The 18,793-nt window shown below is 49.8% G+C and overlaps 1 protein-coding gene across 1 annotated transcript; it reads left to right on the forward strand.

The window, feature by feature from the left end:
• The first annotated feature begins 2,352 nt into the window (after positions 1 to 2,352).
• Positions 2,353 to 17,833, forward strand: ESRRA (estrogen related receptor alpha). Its single transcript, XM_081173354.1, has 7 exons — positions 2,353 to 2,521; positions 6,087 to 6,432; positions 10,093 to 10,209; positions 10,382 to 10,507; positions 12,586 to 12,753; positions 14,144 to 14,413; positions 15,659 to 17,833. Exons 2-7 carry the CDS (start codon positions 6,099 to 6,101, stop codon positions 15,904 to 15,906), a joined length of 1,263 nt encoding a protein of 420 aa, XP_081029480.1. The 5' UTR covers positions 2,353 to 2,521; positions 6,087 to 6,098; the 3' UTR covers positions 15,907 to 17,833.
• The last annotated feature ends 960 nt before the right edge of the window (positions 17,834 to 18,793 follow it).

Genomic DNA, 18,793 nt, shown 5'->3' on the forward strand with positions numbered 1-18,793 from the left:
CCAAAGGTTTGCTCTGTGTCTTATTGTTTGTGGTTTGTTTGTCTGGGAAAATAACGCTAAGCCAAACCATAGCCGACTTGCTTGCGCTAAGCCATAGTTTCACTTACTTTTATGTCTTGTTATGGTAGCGGCAGAGCCGTCTTTCCTATAGGGCTTAGTGGTGTGTTGCACCAGGGCGCCAGGCTCTCAGGGGCGCCCCAGCAAGTGGGGGAGCTGCGCAACTTTGCCGGCGGCTTCCCCTTTCCCTGCACACCCGCCAGCTGCACCCCATCAACCATATGGGTGGCAGGCATGCAGCTTGCGTCCCAAGCCTCTGTGGGGATTGCTGTCCCACAGCAGCATGGGGGAGAGTTGCAGGGGGTCCCCCATTGCTGGCAGTGCGCAGCTCCCCCCCCACTATCCATGGTAATTTGGGGGCACTGGGAGGATATTTGCACCCCAGCACCGCATCTGCTAAAGACGGCCCTGGGTAGTGGCAAGCTTTCAAGCTTGTGTTGTTAACATTAATAATAACCCTATCTTTTGTTGTTTGGTTGTTTAGTCGTGTCCAACTCTTCGTGACCCCCTGGACCAGAGCACGCCAGGCACTCCTGTCTTCCGCTGCCTCCCGCAGTTTGGTCAGACTCATGTTTGTAGCTTCAAGAACACTGTCTAACCATCTCGTCCTCTGTCGTCCCCTTCTCCTTGTGCCCTCCATCTTTCCCAACATCAGGGTCTTCTCCAGGGAGTCTTCTCTTCTCATGAGGTGGCCAAAGTATTGAAGCTTCAGCTTCAGGATCTGTCCTTCCAGTGAGCACTCAGGGCTGATTTCCTTCAGAATGGAGAGGTTTGATCTACTTGCAGTCCATGGGACTCTCAAGAGTCTCCGCCAGCACCATAATTCAAAAGCATCAATTCTTTGGTGATCAGCCTTCTTTATGGTCCAGCTCTCATTCTTAAGGGTCAAGTCTTATGCAGCTAAAATAGAACTATCCATGCAAAAGAGGAAGGCATGAAGAGGCTATGGGGAGCCTCAAGATTTGCAAATACAGTAAGCCCACAAGTGCAAAAACACGTAAAGCCAGGAGGGCTAAGATCACCTTCTGCTTGCTCTCCATGCTCTTGCTAGGCCCTCTCTCAGCCTCCAACTCTCTGATGCCCAAACACTCTCCCAGGGTCAGTGCAATGGCTGATGGGATTGCTACCCGTTGTTTCCTGCTCTCCTGCCTCCTCCTGACCTTTTTTCTACTGCCTATTTTGCTTTCTCCCTTGTCTTTCCTATCTGTTTGTTTGTTTGACGCCCATGTAAGGTTGTGTTTGCGTAAGAAAAATGTATGTATGTTGTGGGCTTACTGGTCAAAACAAACTTTAAAGGGGGAGGAATCCTAAGGGGAACTCACACTCAGCTCAAGGACTGAGCATGCTCAGTGAGCACAAAATGCTAGTTGCGATGTGGAAGCAGATGGGGGAATGAAATGGAGTTTTCTGGGAAAGGGCATAGCTGGCAAGCTTGCAGGTGCCAAGACCAGAAGCACTCCACGCTGCAACATTTTGTTGCAGAACCCACTTGTAACAAATAATTGTAAAAAATATAATTTATAACTACATAAAACTACTACTACTACTACTAATAATAATAATAATAATAAATTAAATGAAGTAGTGCTGGCTAAGATGATGCCATTTGTAGCTCGATAGGTTGGGGAAGGTTGCGGGTGGCACATTTGTTAAGCCTTAAGGTACCACAAAACTCTGTTTCTGTTTTCGCTGCCAGGATCTCACATGCTTCACTCGCTTCTGCAAACCCTGCGGAGGTCAACCGCACTCTGGCTGCCACGGCCAGAAGAACCGAATGCGGGCGCTGTGCCTGGCTCAAGCTTGGCCGGTGGGCCATCCACCTGCCTGCGGGAAGCTCTCCTTATCTTTTGTCCCCTCCTCCTTGCTTGTCCCACCCGTAGGTAGACTGCCCCTGGCAGTGGAGGCTCCACGGAGCTCCTTCTCCTTAACTGGTAGGTTCCATTCCCCGGGTGACCTTGAGAAGCGGGGCTGCGGGGAGAGAGCGGGACGCGCGCACACCCAAGTCTCCCCCACCCGCGATCGGGCTGGTTGCCCCACAACCACGCGGGGGGCGTTGGGCAAGAGACGACCTTTCCCTCGCCCGCCCCGAGTCCTCCTCCTCCTGCTGCTACTGCTCCTCTCCGGGCGCCACGTTGCCAGCAGCCGCGGCCGGCGCGCGTTGTTGAGAAGAGCGCAGCAAGCGCCTTGGAGAGGTGGGGGGGGGGGGACCGCGTTGTCCCCGCCCCTCTGCTCTGCATATTCATCTCCAGGCCCCGCCCCCACCAGCTGGAGGAAGCCGAGTAGGAAGTGGGTTGCGATGTCCTTTTGTGTCCTACAGCCGGAGCGAGGAGCGAGCGCGCAGCCCCAGCCCATGGCCCGGCCGGTCCCCGGCGCGCGGGGCCACTGAGCCGCCCCGCTCGGACACAGCTAGGACCCCGCCGCCGCCAGCGCTTCCTGCAGCTCCCAGCCCTTGGCTGCGACCAAGGTCAGTGCGATCGTGAGAAGGAGGAGGAGGAGGAAGAAGCGGGGAGTATTCTGACGATCGCGCCCCCCCCCAATCCCAGCCCCCTTCTCCAAACCGGCTCCATGTGACCGGCGCTTTCGTTGTGGGAGGTTGGTTGCCTTGCAGGGAAAGAGAGCGCCCGATCCAGAAAACAGGGGGCGGGGGCAGGCAGGGTTCTGGAAGTGGGGGGGGGACACACACACCACGGTGCCCCCCACTCGGGGGCAGACGCGCGTCAGTAGACGCTCCGGCGCCCCCAAGTGCGCCAGAACTCACTCACATGCAAATAGATATCGGTGTACTACGGGTGTACACACGTCTATTGCGGTGCCTCTGTTAGTGTGGCAGAGGGCAAAAATCATGTGTGGGGGAGGAATGGAGAAATGTGTGGGCACAGATCAGGGGCACGAAAGTGCTCGTGTGGATGTCTCTGTTGAGGCTGCCAGGCAGAGTCGTGCTCCTGCAGCAGAGTGCGCAGACCCGGGGACAAGCAGTGTGGGGCATGGCGCAGCCGGCGGGGGGTGGGGGACATGATTTAAGGTCACATAGTGCGGATATGGTGTGTTGTGCAGGTGTAGGTGGGTCCCACGTAGGCACCTGTGTAGGCCTGCTTGCCTAGGTGCAAGGGCACGGGAAGAGAAAGAGAAATGCTTGCGCATGTACAAGGAGGGCGCACTGATGTGCTCACATGGAGATGTTGAAGTGCTGCGCCCAGATGAGTGGAGAAGTCTCCCTTGTGTGTACAGACACGGTCTGCATATACCCCCTGCAGCTGCCTGGACGGGGAAACCTTTTCGCAGCCATGTGCATAGCAAACTCATGCGCGCCTGGACACGTGTGAACGGGAGAGGGCTCAGACATGAGAGTGCCCTGTCTCTTTTGCCCAGCTGGCCTCACCGCTCGGCCACTAGGGGGCACTGCGGCCCGTAGTAAGTGGGGTGTGGGGGGGAGAGTGACAGAAGTGAACTGCAGAAGGGTCAAAGGTCATGGGCACACTGGCTTTCCACATGGAGCCCAAGAAAATATAACCACAGATTGTTCAGCTGCAGGGAGGTGGTGTGCAGAGGTGTCCGGGAGCTTCAGACAGCTGCCCTGATTTCACAAAGTCTCCTGCTTTATGGAGTCCTGAGAACGATCGAAAGTCTGTGGCCGATGTGTACATGGACTTTTCTGAATGGCTTCTGCTTACTGGGGGGGGGGGGGTTGGGAGAAAGTTGGGCAATGTCTCCTAGCCCCCTCTCTCTGGCCCATGCTGCTCCCCTCCTCCTCTTGCATAAACTCCACTCTTGTCCCCGATTGGGTAAGGGATGATGCACTGATCCACAGAGGACAAAGGTCCTTTGACTGGCCTGGCAAAAGTGGGGAGGGTAAACCTATTAAGAGAGACACAGAGGGGGTGTCACTTAGGGGTGCAGGGGCAGAGCGTGTGCTAAGAGGTGTCTTGCATGCCTGGAGTTAAAGATGCTGTCCTAGGGTGATTACTGGTCTTTCTCTTTCGCTCAGGGCACCGCTCAGAACACATGAATAATGCTAGGTAATGAACCGCAGGTGCTTATTATTAGTAATATTTTTATCAATTTTATGTGTTTATGGAATCTGTATCCTGCCCTTCGTCCCAATTAGCCCAGGGCCGCAAACATTGAAATGTGAAAGCAGTACAATTTAAAAGTCATATTTGCATTTCCACCCCGCACTGCAGGCCTAGTTGCTTTGAGGAGGGGTATTTAAAAACGGCTCTCTGCAGTCACTTTTGCCCCTTCTCCAAACTCAGAAGGAGGAGGGCAGCGAGACACAACACCACCACCTCCCAATTTGTAGCCAGGACATCAGTATGAAATCTTGGCTGGTTATGGAAGGAAACCTCAACAATCCAGTGTCCAGAAGAGGTGGGGGGGCAGAGAGCCTTAACCTAAGGAGTGCAGGACTTGGGAGGGGGCACAATTCGTGTGTGGGAGGGTTAATCTTTGTTGCATTGAAGTTGCAGGGGCAGGGAGGGGGGAGAGAAGAGATGTCAGGTTGCTGAGCCAAGCAGCTATTCCTGTCCTCTGCGTGTTTACATTTAACTCTCAAAGCCCCAGAATGTTGCTGTTCTCCAAAGAGGCGGTCAGGGACAGGACAGGACCGGACCAGAGGCAGCGAGAGTGCACTGCCTTTGATGCCATCGCCAGCCCTGCCTGGGTGCCTGATTGTATCTCCCTGGAGTGACCTTGAGGCCACTCCATTCTTCCGGCGGGATGCTGGATCCCAGGCCAGCAGCTGTGGGGTGGATGAGATTAAGGGGGGGGGGGAGGCCTACATAGCAGGGCCTTCATGGAGTGAGGAACACTCTCCCCCCGCATTCCCACACATAGGACGCTGCCAAAAAGGCAGTAAATTTTGAAGAGAGTCTCTTGACCTGTCTGAATTAAGCCACGGTTGGCCATCCTAAAAGCTCTTCCTTGCTATGTCTCCATTAACGGAGTTGAATGTAGAATTGGGGTATATGCTATCACTTCCTTCAGTGGGGGGCAGCTCCCCAGATTGAGCAGCGGAACTGGAGGCCCCCTAAACTCAGGTTGATGAAATTATAGTGGTACCTCGGGTTAAGTACTTAATTCGTTCCGGAGGTCCGTACTTAACCTGAAACTGTTCTTAACCTGAAGGACCCCTTTAGCTAATGGGGCCTCCTGCTGCCGCTGCGCCGCCAGAGCACGATTTCTTTTCTCATCCTGAAGCAAAGTTCTTAACCTGAAGCACTATTACTGGGTTAGCGGAGTCTGTAACCTGAAGCGTATGTAACCCGAGGTACCACTGTACTGGGGTTGTTGTCCCCCACCCCACGCCCTGACTCGGTTCTTCTGATTGATTTGTCGTCAGATTCTTCCCCCTAGTTGGCTAACTTGGCCTAGCCCCCCAAATTCCATGCTGGTCCCTGATTGGGTGGTGGGTTTGTGACGCACATCCAAGTGACAGGACAGGATTTGGGATGGCGGACTGTGGCTCTCTGCTCCTTGTTACAGCCTGGCCGCTGAATTCTGTTTGTGATTGTGGTCCCTTCTGAGTGAGAAATGGATTAATCGTCATTATTTTAAAGATCTGCCTTTGAACACCACCTTTAAGTTTTATCACACCGAAGGGCTCCCATCCATTTTTTTAGAAAATGGACTTAACCTGTGCAACTCCGTCAGTTTTTAAGATACTCCATCTACATGTACACTACACATTTAAAGCACTCAGTAAAGTCGTGACTTTCCCCCAAAGCACCCTAGGAATTAAAGGTGCACAGAGTGATTTATCAGTCAATCTTTCTTCCCAGGGAGCTCCAGCCGTTGTAGCTTTTGGGTGGGGGGGAAATAGGGGTTTCCGGACAACTCTCAGCACCCTTAACAAACTGCACCTCCCATAATTCTGTGGGGGGAAGCCATGACTCTTTAAAGTGGCGTCAATAGTGTTGTGAATGTGGCCTAGGAAGGGGAAATATTTTCCAACATTCCTGCTGTTTCAGGTTTTTTGGTATGTCGTGGCCGCTCTTCTCTGACGCTCCCCATCTGTGTCCTCTTTCCTGCAGCCCTCTCCAGCCATGTCATCCCGGGAACGCCGGGCAGAGTTTTTCATCAAAACGGAGCCGGCCTCCCCAGACAGCCTTGCCCAGCACAGCCCCAGTGGGTCTTCCGACACCAGCGCCAGCGGGGCCCCACAAGAGCTCGAGACTGCTGGGGCGCTGCCTGCCGGGACGGGGGCCTCCCGGCGACGCCATGATGACGACCCGGACGAGCCCCCGGGGCGGGGCAAGTACATGCTGAGTGCCATGCCCAAGCGGCTGTGCTTGGTGTGCGGGGACGTTGCCTCAGGGTACCACTATGGCGTGGCCTCCTGCGAAGCCTGCAAGGCCTTCTTCAAGAGGACTATCCAAGGTAGGCCACCCTTGCCTGGGCGCTGCAAGAGAAGTCTGGGGTTCCCCTAAAGCTGTTAGGGAAGAAAATGGGTCTTTGTTTGAGGAAGGGCAGTGAGAGAGCATCTGCTTTGCATGCAGAAGGTTTCAATTCCCGGCATCTCTGGGTCAGGCTGGGAATACCCCCTACCAGAAACCTGGGAGAGCAGCTGCCAGTCTGGGTAGACAGTACTGAGCTAGATGGACCAATGGACTGACTTGCTATAAAGCGGTTTCTGATGTTCCTAAGAAGAAAAAGCCCCTGCTGGATCAGGTCATCTGGGGAACCTTTGGACCTCCAGGTGGTGATGGACTACAACTCCCATCAGTCCCAGTGAGCGTCATCAGTGGTCAAGGATGATGGGAGTTGTAGTCCAGAAGGCTGCAGGTTCCCCACCCCTGATCTAGTCTCACATCCTGTTCCGATGACAGATAGACCTTTCTGAGACGCTTGTTGCCCTTCTGGTAGAGTGTCTCTTAAAAGTGAGGTTCTATTTAGCTATCACGGTGAATAGATGTTAACAGGGCTGGTGCCATGGTGAGGGGTTGGGCTGTGCTGTTCAGGGATATTCTAGGTCTCTTTCCTAAATGTTCAGCTTACTTGGGGAGGGGGTGGAGAAAGAAGTCCCTTTTACTTGTGGAGATTAATAAAACTGTAGGAAGTCAGAGTATGAATGAACTTTATTGCGCATTATGAAATGGCTTTGCAAAAGCAAACACCCTCGCTTCTTGCTCACACATAGTTTTCTCCATTAACAGAGTTTAATTGACATTTACAGCATCCGGCATCAGCACATCACTTCATTAAAATCATTAAAAGGGCTCCCCCTCCTAAAACCCCCCCACCTTTTGAATGTAAATTCCTAGCTGCTGTGGCAAACAGCACCAACCTATAGGATGCATTTTACCAAGTTGGTCTGTAAGAAGTACTATAATTAAATTGCTGCGATCAAGTGTGCAGCAGCTGTGAAAAATGTGAATTCCATGTTGGGAATCCTTAGGAAATGGTTTGAAAAGGGGGCTGGGGGAAAACACTGCCAAGATTATGTCTTTATGCAAATTATGGTGCAGTACGCACTTAAAATACTATGTATGGTACTGGCTTCCATGCCTGAAAAAGGGATCTTGTTGAGCTGGAAAAGGTTAAGAAAAAGAACTGAACGAGGGGGTGAAGTAACTCCCTTAGAATCATAGAATGGTAAAGTTGGAAGGGACTAACCCCGTGCAATGCAGGAATTCTGCCCACAGCCATCCCTGGGTGGGCTTGTGAGGAAAGGCTCCAGTATTTGAGGCTTTGTGAGTTTAGAATAAGCGGGGACTTAGTAGAGGTGCATAAAATGTGGCACAGTGTGGAGAGACAAAAGTCTTGGGGAAAGACCAGTGTTTCCCAAACTTGGGCCTGCAGCTGGTTTTGGACTACAATTCCCATCATCCCTGACCACTGGCTCTGCTAGCTAGGGCTCATGGGAGTTGTAGTGCTGGAGACCCCAGTTTGGGAAACACTGCTCTAGACTACCTCTGGAATCAGAGGCAGCCTACCTTTTGAATACCAGTGGGGAGATTGCTGTTGCTTTCATGTCCTGCCTGTGGTCTTCCCATAGGCATCTGGTTGGCTACCGTGAGAACAGAATGCTGAGATTGGATAGGCCTTTGGTCTAATCGAGCAGGGCTCCTTTCATGTTATGAACTTCTTATTTTGGTCCTGGCTGTTCTTCAGGGATTCCCCACCATGTTTGGACACGTTTGCACTATACACTAAAAGCACTGTGATACCTCTTTAAACAGACATGGTTTCCCCCAGAGAATTCTGGGAGCCTTAGTTTGTTGAGGATGCTAAGAGTTGTTAGGAGACCCCTATTCCCCTCGCAAAGCTACAATTCCCAGAGTTCCCTGGGAAGAGGGATTGATTACTTAACAATCATCAGAAACGTTTATCTATGAGAGGAATAGGGGCCTCCTCCTAACAATTCTCTGCACTCTTAAGAAACTACAGCTCCCAGAATTCTCTAGGGGAAGACGTGGTTGTTTAGCATGGTACAATGCTGCTTTAAATGTATGGTATGAATGTGGCCTTAGACAGACTCTCTCTCTCTGGATGTCCTAGAATCATAGAGTTGGAAGGCACCATGAGAATCACTTAGTCCTATCCCCTGCAATGCAGGAATGTTTTGCCCAATATTGGGCTTGAACCCGACACTGGGCAAAACGTTGAGCATGAAGCGTCTCATGCTCTACGACTGAGCCACACACTTTCCCCAATAGACTTCTCTTCCTCCATGAACTTACGGAATTTAAGAAAAGAGCCATTTCAGCTCAGTGCCGTTGCCTCATCTTGTGCTGGGGGAATTCCATAAGTTGAGTATGTATTCCATGAAGAAATACTTCCTGAACTTGTGTCATTCCTGAACCTTTGCACTGATACAGCTTCCTTGATCTGTTTTGTAGCACTGGATAGGGGCTGATGGATAAAAGCACAAGAAGGGCCCACAAACAGGCTGTGAAGGCAGTAGCCTCTCCCGCCTCATAACCAGTAATTTGAGGTATACTATTACTGCACCTGGAGGTTCCACTTGGCTAATGTGGCATTTGGAACATAGGAAGCTACTTTTATCTCAAGTCAGGCCATTACTTTATCTAGCTCAGTATTATCCACTGACACTGACTGGCAATGACCCTAAGTTAGTCACGTCCATTCACATCAGTGGATTTACTCTGTGTATGACTAACGTGGGCTGCAAACTTTTGTCTTCTTTGAACAGAGGTTTTTATTTTATTTATTTAGGAGCATTGCTTACTTTTTTAAAAAAAAACAACCCTCTAAGTGGTGTATGACTTTAAGGCATTAAGCAATATTATTAAAACAAAAATAAAGCAACAACAACAACCCAGCAACAGTAGAACAGTAGTGTAAAATGCTTCTAAAAGCAAATTAAAAACAGAAATCCAATGAAATCAAACAAAACAAAACAAAAACCAGGAACAGGAAAGTGTGGGCAAAAGGAGATGTCCTTACAAAACATCTGAATTTAAAATGCCCTATTAATGGGCGAGAGACCCCAAAATACCCCAAAACTCAGAACTCATGACTGAAGCTTCCACTTAAAATTCAAACATCATTTTGATATAAAAATGCTTTCTTTCAACAAAATGCAAGAGCCAGTGCTGATTACTGCTACTACAATTTATAACCTGACCTTCACCCTAAGGTCCTAGGACAGGTTACAACAATTAAAACATTATTAATATTGAAATATTGTGTGTATGTACACACACGCAATATTTCAGTATCACACAGAAATTAGGTGGGTCCTAAAAATATACACCTCAAGTGTCAAAAGTCAGGGTCAAGAAGTACAGTGGTTAGAATGTAGACTAGGACATGGGTGACCAGGGTTCGAATCCCCATTCGGCCAGGAAACTCGCTGGGCGATCTTGGGCTCAGTCACTTCCTCTCCGCCTATCCTACCTCACAAGGTTGTTGTGGGAATTAAATGAGAAGTGGGAGAACCATATATGCCACACTGAGCTCCCGGGGGGGGGGGATATAAATGCAATAAACAAATAATATTTTTGAGTAAATGCATATATATTATTTATACTATAGCTTTTTTAAGCTTTCTGGCCCTTTCTCTTTCTCTCTCAGGCAGCATTGAATATAGCTGTCCGGCCACCAACGAATGTGAGATCACAAAGCGGCGCCGGAAAGCCTGCCAGGCCTGCCGTTTCACCAAGTGCCTGCGCGTGGGCATGCTCAAGGAAGGTACGGCTTTGGGCCTTGGGGCCTAAACCTCGGGCGTCGCGCCAAGGTTGACGGGGCGGGAGGGTGCACAGCGCATGTGAAACAGCTTGGGGGGGGGGGAGAGGAATTGCAGGAGGAAGACCAAGCTCCTAACAGGTTGAAAATGTTCTGAATCAGCTTTGGTCTTCTCCAGGGGTACGTCTCGACCGGGTGCGAGGAGGGCGTCAGAAGTACAAGCGCCGGCCTGAGGTGGAGGGTGCCACTTACCCCAGTGCATTCGTCACCCCACAGATTGCTACGGCGACCACCAAGAAACCAGGTAAAGGACTGAGGTGCCCCCCTGAACCCCAGACTCTTATCCAGAGTTTGGGGATAAAGGGGCCCAGGGCTATGTCTCCATCCTAGAGCCAGAGAACATTTTTTCAAGCCAGGGGCCACATTCTCCTCTGGGTGATGTTCCGGGGGCCACATGCCAGCGGTGAGCAGGTCCAGGAGCAAAAGAGGGCGACAGAAAGAATATTTATTTTGCCTTTGTACCACGGATTAGTTTTCCACAAGCATCTATCTGTACCATTCTTCCAAGCAAGCAAGAGGCATTGCTAGAGTTTAAGGATGCTGTTCAGCTAGGCCAAAACACTTAAGGAGGGTTTGAAGCAGAGCTAGTGAAGAGGTGTGGCCCTAAGAGAGTTCTGAGGGCCAAATAGAAAGGCTTGGAGGGCCGCATGTCACTCCTGGGCCTGAGGTTCTATCCCCACAAGTGTCTCATATAGGCTTGGACTCCGGAGTGTTTTATTGAACCAGAAAATGCTCTGCCTTTTCCCTCTTGTTGAAGCTGGGCTTCCTTAGTCTCTCCTCCTAACCTTAAGCAGCCACCAATGGTACCATTCTCACTGTGGAATTATCCCCTTGGAAAGGGCTTCTAATGTGAGCAACGCTTGTTACCTTGGCAACCTGGCAGGCACAACCCTGGGAGGAAGAAGAAGAGAGCGTAGGCCAGGATTTAACAGCTACACTTTCGTTTTGTAGAACATGCGGTATTGCCCTCTGGGCCTGTACTATTGAGAGGGGAGGACATTGCTCAATTGAATGTTCCCCTTTGTAATGTGCATTAAAAAACAGGTGCATCCGAGAGAAAGCTTATCTATTTGTTTATATGCCACTTACTGCTAAACAGGCTTCTAAGGAGTTTACAAATATAAATCCCGCTTATGCTGTCCGCAGAGTCGTCAGTGCTTTAATGTGTTGTAACTCATATGCAAATTCAAAAGGGAGAGTGGGTAATTTGACCAGAACATCACTACTGCATACTTTGTTGAAGTTTGTTATCGTTGATTGTTGTAACAAAAAATACTAAAAGCAAAAACCACCAGTTATTCCAGGATCCCTAATAGGCTAACTTCCCACAAGCAGGGAAGAAGTTGCTGTTCTATCTTTGGGGAGCGTTCAGACATGTGTTTTACCCACAAACATGTACACACACATGTGTGGTGCATTCTGGAGTGCCATAGTTCCAGGAGGATTGTGTCATCTTGATTTTTCTTGTGTTTAAAGTGGCTCTTAGGCTGGCAGGTACAGCTATGATTGATGGCAAAATGAGAAAAGATGAGAGAGAAAAATGGGCCCTGGCCTCCTTTGGCCCACTTCCCTGATTAGATCAAGGCTGAGGAACGTGTGGCCCTCTGGACTCTATTGGACTCCAACTCCCATCAGTCCCAGCCAGCATCATCGATGATCAAGGATCATGGGAGTTGTAGTCCAGCAGCTTCTGAGGGGCTCACCGGCTCCCTGTCCCTGGCCTAATTGCCAACCAGCATTACCTGAATTTGGGGATACTTCCCTGTCAGGGAACTGACATCGGAGGGAGAGGCGAAGGGGAGGCTCCCAGATGATGCTGGCGAAGGACCCAGCAGCAGGGGGAGAAACAGCTCAGTAGAGGGGGAAGCCATTCAGCGCAACACCAGGGATGAAGGGGGGCAGACGGGGGAATTGGAGAGAGGGCTCCAGGACTCTTCATTGGACATCAGTGAGGAGAGCCCAGGTCCTCCGCTACCCACGCCTTCCCTGCGCAGAAGACTCCCGCGCAGTGAGAGGAGGAGGAGACTGGGTATCAAACAACTTTTATGTTGGAAGAGGTTCAAGAAACGCCCACTGACGGATTCTGCCAGTGACTGAGACAGTCACGATGAGAAGGGGCTGTGCAGTCAGAAAGGTTTAACAAGGCAAATTAACCGAGAAAGGCACCAGCTTACTCACGAGTAGCTCATACCTATTACATTCCCCCAAGCAAAAAAAAAAAGGGGAGATTTGTGAATCTGGAGTGTACAGCTTACTCCTGACACTTCTCTTTCTTTCATCTTTGATCCTCAACATCCTTTCTTCCACCCCTGCTCCCTGCAGCTCCAATGAACACAATGGTGTCGCACTTGCTGGTGGCGGAGCCTGAGAAACTGTACGCCATGCCCGACCCTGCACTTCCTGACAGTCCCGCCAAAGCAGCGAGCACTTTGTGCGATCTGGCTGACCGGGAGATCGTGGTCATCATCGGCTGGGCCAAAAACATACCAGGTGAGAGAAAAGGGTTGGCTCGAAGTCATGCCTGTCCAGCTGTTGCACAGATATTACCTTGCCACTGTCCAAAGACCCACAATGACTTCTGGTCCATTGCTGAGCTTGGCACAAGGCTCAGGAATACTCCGTTGGGATCCAGAGTTGGTGGTGGTGCGTGGGGCACCTTATTGCTTTCTCTCTTTCTGCCATCCACTCTATCCCGGCAACTCCTAGCTACCTGTTAAAGCATCCATGACAGATGGCCATCCAACCTCTGTCTAGAAACCTTCTATGAAGGAGAGCCCATCACTTTCTGGAAAAGATTGCTCCACTGTCAAACAGCTCTTGCCATCAGAAAATTCTTCCCGGTGTCTGGTTGGAAACTCCTTTATTGTAGCTCGAAGCCATTTTTTGGAGTCCTCCCCTCCAGAGCAGGAGAAGACAAGTTTTCTCCACCTTCCATGTGACAACCCTTTAAATACTTGAAGATGGCTATCCTATCTCCCCTCAGTCTCCTCTTATCCAGGCTGACCATACCCAGCTCTCAACCGTTCCTAATAAGACTTTGCTTCCAAACCCTTGATCATCTTGGTTGCCCTCCTTTGCACACATTCCAGCTTGTTAGCATCCTTCTTAAATTGTGCCCAAAACTGGACACAGTGCTCTAGGTGTGGTCTGATCAAGGCAAAATAGTACCACTCTATTCATAGATTCATAGAATTGTAGAGTTGGGAGGGATTTATTGCTTCTCTTGATATGAAAGCTACATTTCTGTTGATGCAGACTGGAATAGCATTATCTTTTTTGCTGCTACATCACACTGTTGACTTGTGTTAAGCTTATGGTCTACTAAGACCCTTAGATCCTTTTCACATGTACTACTAGCAAGCCAGGTGTCCCCCATCTTATATTTGTGCTGCTGGTTCTTCTTGCCTGAGTGTAGAACCTGATATTTGTCTCTTTTGAAATTCATTTTGTTAGTTCTCTAGTAGTTCTCTAGTCTAAGGTCATCTTGAATCACGATTCTTTCACCTACCCTTCCCAATTTGGTGTCATTTGCAAATTTGATGAGCTTCCCCTCAATTCCTTCATCCAAGTCATTTATAAAGATGTTGAACAACAATGGGTCCAGGACAGAACCCTGCAGCACCCCACTTGTCACTTTCCCCCAGGATGATGAGGAACCATTAATGAGTGCTCTTTGGGTTCAGTCAGTCAACCGGCTAACAAATCCACCTGACAGAAACCTCATCCAAAAAAAGCAATGAATCATTTCTAAGCACCCACACTTGGTTGCTTGGAATCAATTTCTGCTCGCCACAGGCCACCCTGCAAACAGCTAGTTAGCTGTGAATTAATCCCTCTTCATCCTTTTCTTTTCTTTCCTGTTCTGTCCTTCCTGGCTCAGGATTTCCGGCGCTGTCCTTGGCGGACCAGATGTCTGTACTGCAGAGCGTGTGGCTGGAGGTCTTGCTGCTGGGGGTGGCCTGGCGTTCGTTGCCCTGCGAGGATGAAATCGTCTTCGCGGAGGACTTTGCTCTGGACGAGGAGGCGGCAAGGGCGGCGGGGCTACTGGAGCTCAGTGGGGTGGTTCTGCAGCTTGTGCGCAAGTACCGGGCCCTGCGCCTGGAGCGAGAGGAATATGTGCTTCTCAAGGCCTTGGCGCTTGCCAACTCAGGTGAGTCCCTTTCACAGGCAGAGAGATGCCAGGCGGGTGAGGTGGGGGCTTTCCCCACAATGTTTATTGTTTCCTTTATATCCTACCTTTCCTCCAGGGTGGCATACATTGCTCTGCCCAGATTCTCCATATTCTTCTCACAACAACCCTGTGAGGTGGGTATGTGACTAGCCCAAAGTCTAAAGCCCTAAAAGGCCTCTGCCCAGTATACCTGAAGGAGCGTGTCGCCCCCCCCCACACACTGATGTCCAGCTCCGAGGGCCTTGTGGCAGACCCCTCGCTGCGAGAAGTGAGGTTACAGGGAACCAGGCAGAGGGCCTTCTTGGTAGTGGCGCCCACCCCGTGGAACACCCCCCCCCCCAATCAGATGTCAAGGAAATAAACAACTACACAACTTTCAGAAGACATCTGAAGTCAGTCCTGTTTATGGAAGTTTTTAATGTTAGATGTTTTATAGTTTTTAATATTCTGTTGGGATTCACACAGAATGGCCGGGGAAACCCAGCCAGGTGGGCATTGTATAATAATAGTAATATTATTATTATTATTATTATTATTATTATTATTATTATTATTATTATTATTAGAGCCCCACCCATCTGACTGGGTTTCCTGAGTCATTCTGGGTGACTTTCAGCATATACAGAAACATAATAAAACATCAAACATTATAAACATCCCTATACAGGTTTAAAAAGTGTCCCTCAGAAATCTCAGTGCATGATTCAACATAGCCAGGCTGCCCCTGTCCAAGAGAGGCAAAAGGAGGAAGATTACCAGGAAGAATGGACAAAATTTAAAGATTATTTAGTTAAATTTGTTAAGTTTAATTAATTGGAAAAGCTTGCAAATACCAGATAGGCTTAGGATTTAAATATGCAGTGTGATGAATTAATATGTTTAATGCCGAACTGGAGAGAAAAGAAGATGTTAAGTGATCAAGTTAATTTTATAAGAATATTGGTTTTGGAAAACCGTTAATAATGATATACACTGAAATTCAACCAGGGGGATACGAGGAAGTCACTTAACAATATTACTAAGTAGGTTTAAATATGGTTGAGATTTTTGTTTGTTTGTTTGTTTAAAATTTTTGGAAAATCAATAAGATTTTTGAAAAAACAAAAAACAAGAGTGGCAAAAGGCACTCCCAGCTACTGAAGCTCCCGTAGTCTCTCCCATCAAGCTAGGGGGTCCTAATCGCTGCTGTGTGCATCTATTTCCCACCCTTCCTGTTTCCTCCAGACTCGGTGCATATTGAGGACATGGCAGCCGTGCAGCGGCTCCGGGACGTGCTACACGAGGCCCTGCTGGAATACGAAGCGTCGAGGCGCCCCGAGGAGCCTCGCCGGGCCGGCCGCCTCCTCCTCACGCTGCCCCTCCTCCGCCAGACAGCCACCCGCGTCCTCCACCACTTCTACAGCCTCAAACTGGAGGGCAAGGTCCCCATGCATAAGCTTTTCCTGGAGATGCTGGAAGCAATGATGGACTGAAGGAGGAGGCCGGGAGGGGAGGGCAGGGGACAGGATTTGGGGAGGGGAGCAAAGTACAGACTGACTGGTTATGGGGGATTGTTGGGGGGGGCGCACGCGTGCAGAAATGGAACGGGGCTTGGGTTTTCCCCTCCCACACAATCCCCCCCCTCCCAGAACCGCCGCTCATCTGCCTCATGTTAAAAAAGCGCATTTCAATGTATGCAAATGTGATAGCTGCCCATTGCTTTGCACTGAGGCTGACTTTTTTTCTTTTCTGAAGAGAACAGACCCCATGGGGGAGGCAGAGAAGTTTTTTTTTATTAAAAAAAACACAAACCACCAGCCCTTCTGGACGTCAGAGGCTGGGCTGCCGCAACGTGGGACAGGGAGAAAGGGAGACAAAAGAAAGTTTTGACATTCACACTGGAAGCCATACTTTAATTTTTAATTTATTAACTTGGGGAAGGGCAGGGGGTGGGTGTTAGCCACTGTAGCTCTAGCCTGGAAGCCATATTGCATTTGCGAGGCATGGAGGAGGGGAGAGGAAGGGTAGTTGTTGGGGAGGGGTGTGTGTGTGTGTGCATGTCTGTGTGTGTGCTGGGGGGGGGGGTGTTGAATGGTTTGTTCTTGCCCCAGGATGCAGCTACAGGATAGCACGGGATGGAGAGCAGAGACAGCAGGTTCACGGCCTCTTTCCTACACCACTCAAACGCCATCTTGGTTTTGCCCCTGGGCTGGGCCCAGCCAAATGCACCTTAATGAGGGTGAGAGTGTCGAGACCGTAGATCCACAGCTCTCCAGAAATAAGGAGGGAGAGAGATTTGTGGAGGGGAAGGAAGACCCACAACACTTTTCTTTTCTTTTTGACCTCCTTTCTGCCTCCTTAGTACCGAGTCTCTTCATTAGGGCGTCTCTCAGGGGACGATAGTCCGCCCCCCGTTTCTCTTTCCCTCACAAAGGCCCACCCTCCCTCTGGGAATGTTGCATTATCACTTATAAGCAATAATAATAATATTAATAATAATTTAAAAACTTGGGGGAGGGTCCCCACGATGCAGGGGGGAGAGGAGGTTGTGTCTTACGTCGTTTCTGCTTTGCATGGAGTCTGCCTTAAAAAAAGTGGGGAAAGGGGTGTGTTTGAGTGTGTGGCTGCAGTGGTGGGAGTCCAGCCCCCCCCCCCTCCCCGCTCCTCCTCTGCAGAAGGGAAAAGGCAGGGCCTTTCACGCTCCATCCAAAGTTCTTTCACTTAATTCCCTTGTAGCAATAGTTAAAAAGGCAATTTGTGCTTTTTTTTTCAGGTGTGATTTCATATCAACCCCGCTCCCACAACTCCCCTCACACTACGAGGCTACGCAGCTAGTACCTCCCTGCGCCCCCATTAAGCCAACCCCATCTTACACCCAAAGCAATAAACAAAACCTCTTCCCCGCCTCTCCTTAATTCCCTTTTGACCCGCCAAACCAGGGGGGTGGGGAAGCTACGTTGGCCCACCAGCTGTTGGGACTAGAACTCCCATGGGCCACGCTGGCTGCAGGGGCTGATGGGAGTTGGAGTCCAACAACGACGCTTGCAGTGGCCTGCAGCTTCCCTGTTCCTGCTCTAACTTAAACCAAGGAGGGAGGCTGCATGGCCTGTAGCTGAGAGCCGTGTACATAGCAATATATTTTACTGTATATTTGTTGCAGGAAAAAGAAATCTACCCCATTTCTGGCTTGCTTCTTTCCCCCCCACCTACACACTGAAGGGAGGTGGGGCTGCAGCCTCCCTTGCCCTGGTTGCGGGGGGGGAGGGGAGAGGAGAAGCTGGAGACTTTTTTTTGTATTAAATTATGTGTGTGTACATATTATAAATACCTCTGATTTGTGTATAGGCGGCTACACATACACATTCATAGAGAGCTCTATTACTGAACAAATTAAAAAAGGCCATTGCAGCCTGACAGTCAGCTGCTGTCTGTTGTTGTCTTCCTGCGTGCTGTGTGATGAGGCTGGGAAAAACACACTGGCATAGCCCAGGGGGGCAGGTGTGCCCTCTGGATCCACAAGTATTTAAAAGCATTGAAAGTACTCAATTACCTGAGGTTCTGTCCCCCCACCCCAGCAGAAGCTAATGTATTTTTACCCGCAATTTCCCAAGAAACTTTGGTTTATTAATAAAAGCTCAACAACTTGGGCTGCCCCCCCCCCCCGCCAACAAAGCAATGTATGCTGTTAGGAAAAAGTCAGCTGAGCTTGTCATCTCAATTACAAGTACCCCAGGAATGAATGAATGGCCTAAGAAACCATCCATAAGGTGGTCAAATGGGATAAACTGGCTGGAGGTCTTACAAACAACTCCCTGTTTACATCAGTGAAATATTGGAGGGTGTGATGCTGGGGCTTTCTGATATATAGTTCAGTTTTTCTTCCCAAACACTTGTCCTTAAGAACATAAAAAGAGACTTGTCCAGTCCAGCTTCCTGTTCTCACACTGACCAGATAACACAATGGGAATCCCACAGGCAGGATCCGAGTGAAACAGCAACTCTTGTGATTCCCCAGCAGCTGGTATTCAGAGGCCCATACTGCCTTTGACAGTGGAGGCAGAGCTTAAGATAGCCACTGATAATGTTCTCCATGAGAAATGATCTACAGTGGTGCCTCGCAAGACGAAAATAATCCGTTCCGCGAGTCTCTTCATCTAGCAGTTTTTTCGTCTTGCGAAGCAACCCTATTAGCGGATTAGCGGATTAGCGCTATTAGCGGTTTAGCGTCTATTAAAGGCTTAGCGGCTTAAAGGCTATAAGCGGCTTAGAAAAGGGGGGGGAGCGAAAAAAATCGCAAGACTCGCAAAACGTTTTCGTCTTGTGAAGCAAGCCCATAGGGAAATTCGTCTTGCGAAGCGCATCGAAAAATGGAAAACCCTT

The sequence above is a fragment of the Podarcis bocagei genome (assembly GCF_964188305.1).
Source record: "Podarcis bocagei genome assembly, chromosome: 16".
NCBI lineage: Eukaryota > Metazoa > Chordata > Lepidosauria > Squamata > Lacertidae > Podarcis > Podarcis bocagei.

Coding starts and splice junctions, on each gene's coding strand:
- ESRRA (XM_081173354.1), top strand. CDS start 6,099: ATGTCATCCCGGGAACGCCGGGCAGAGTTTTTCATCAAAACGGAGCCG. Junction 6,433..10,092: donor CTTCAAGAGGACTATCCAAG/GTAGGCCACCCT, acceptor TTTCTCTCTCAG/GCAGCATTGAATATAGCTGT. Junction 12,754..14,143: donor CTGGGCCAAAAACATACCAG/GTGAGAGAAAAG, acceptor TTCCTGGCTCAG/GATTTCCGGCGCTGTCCTTG.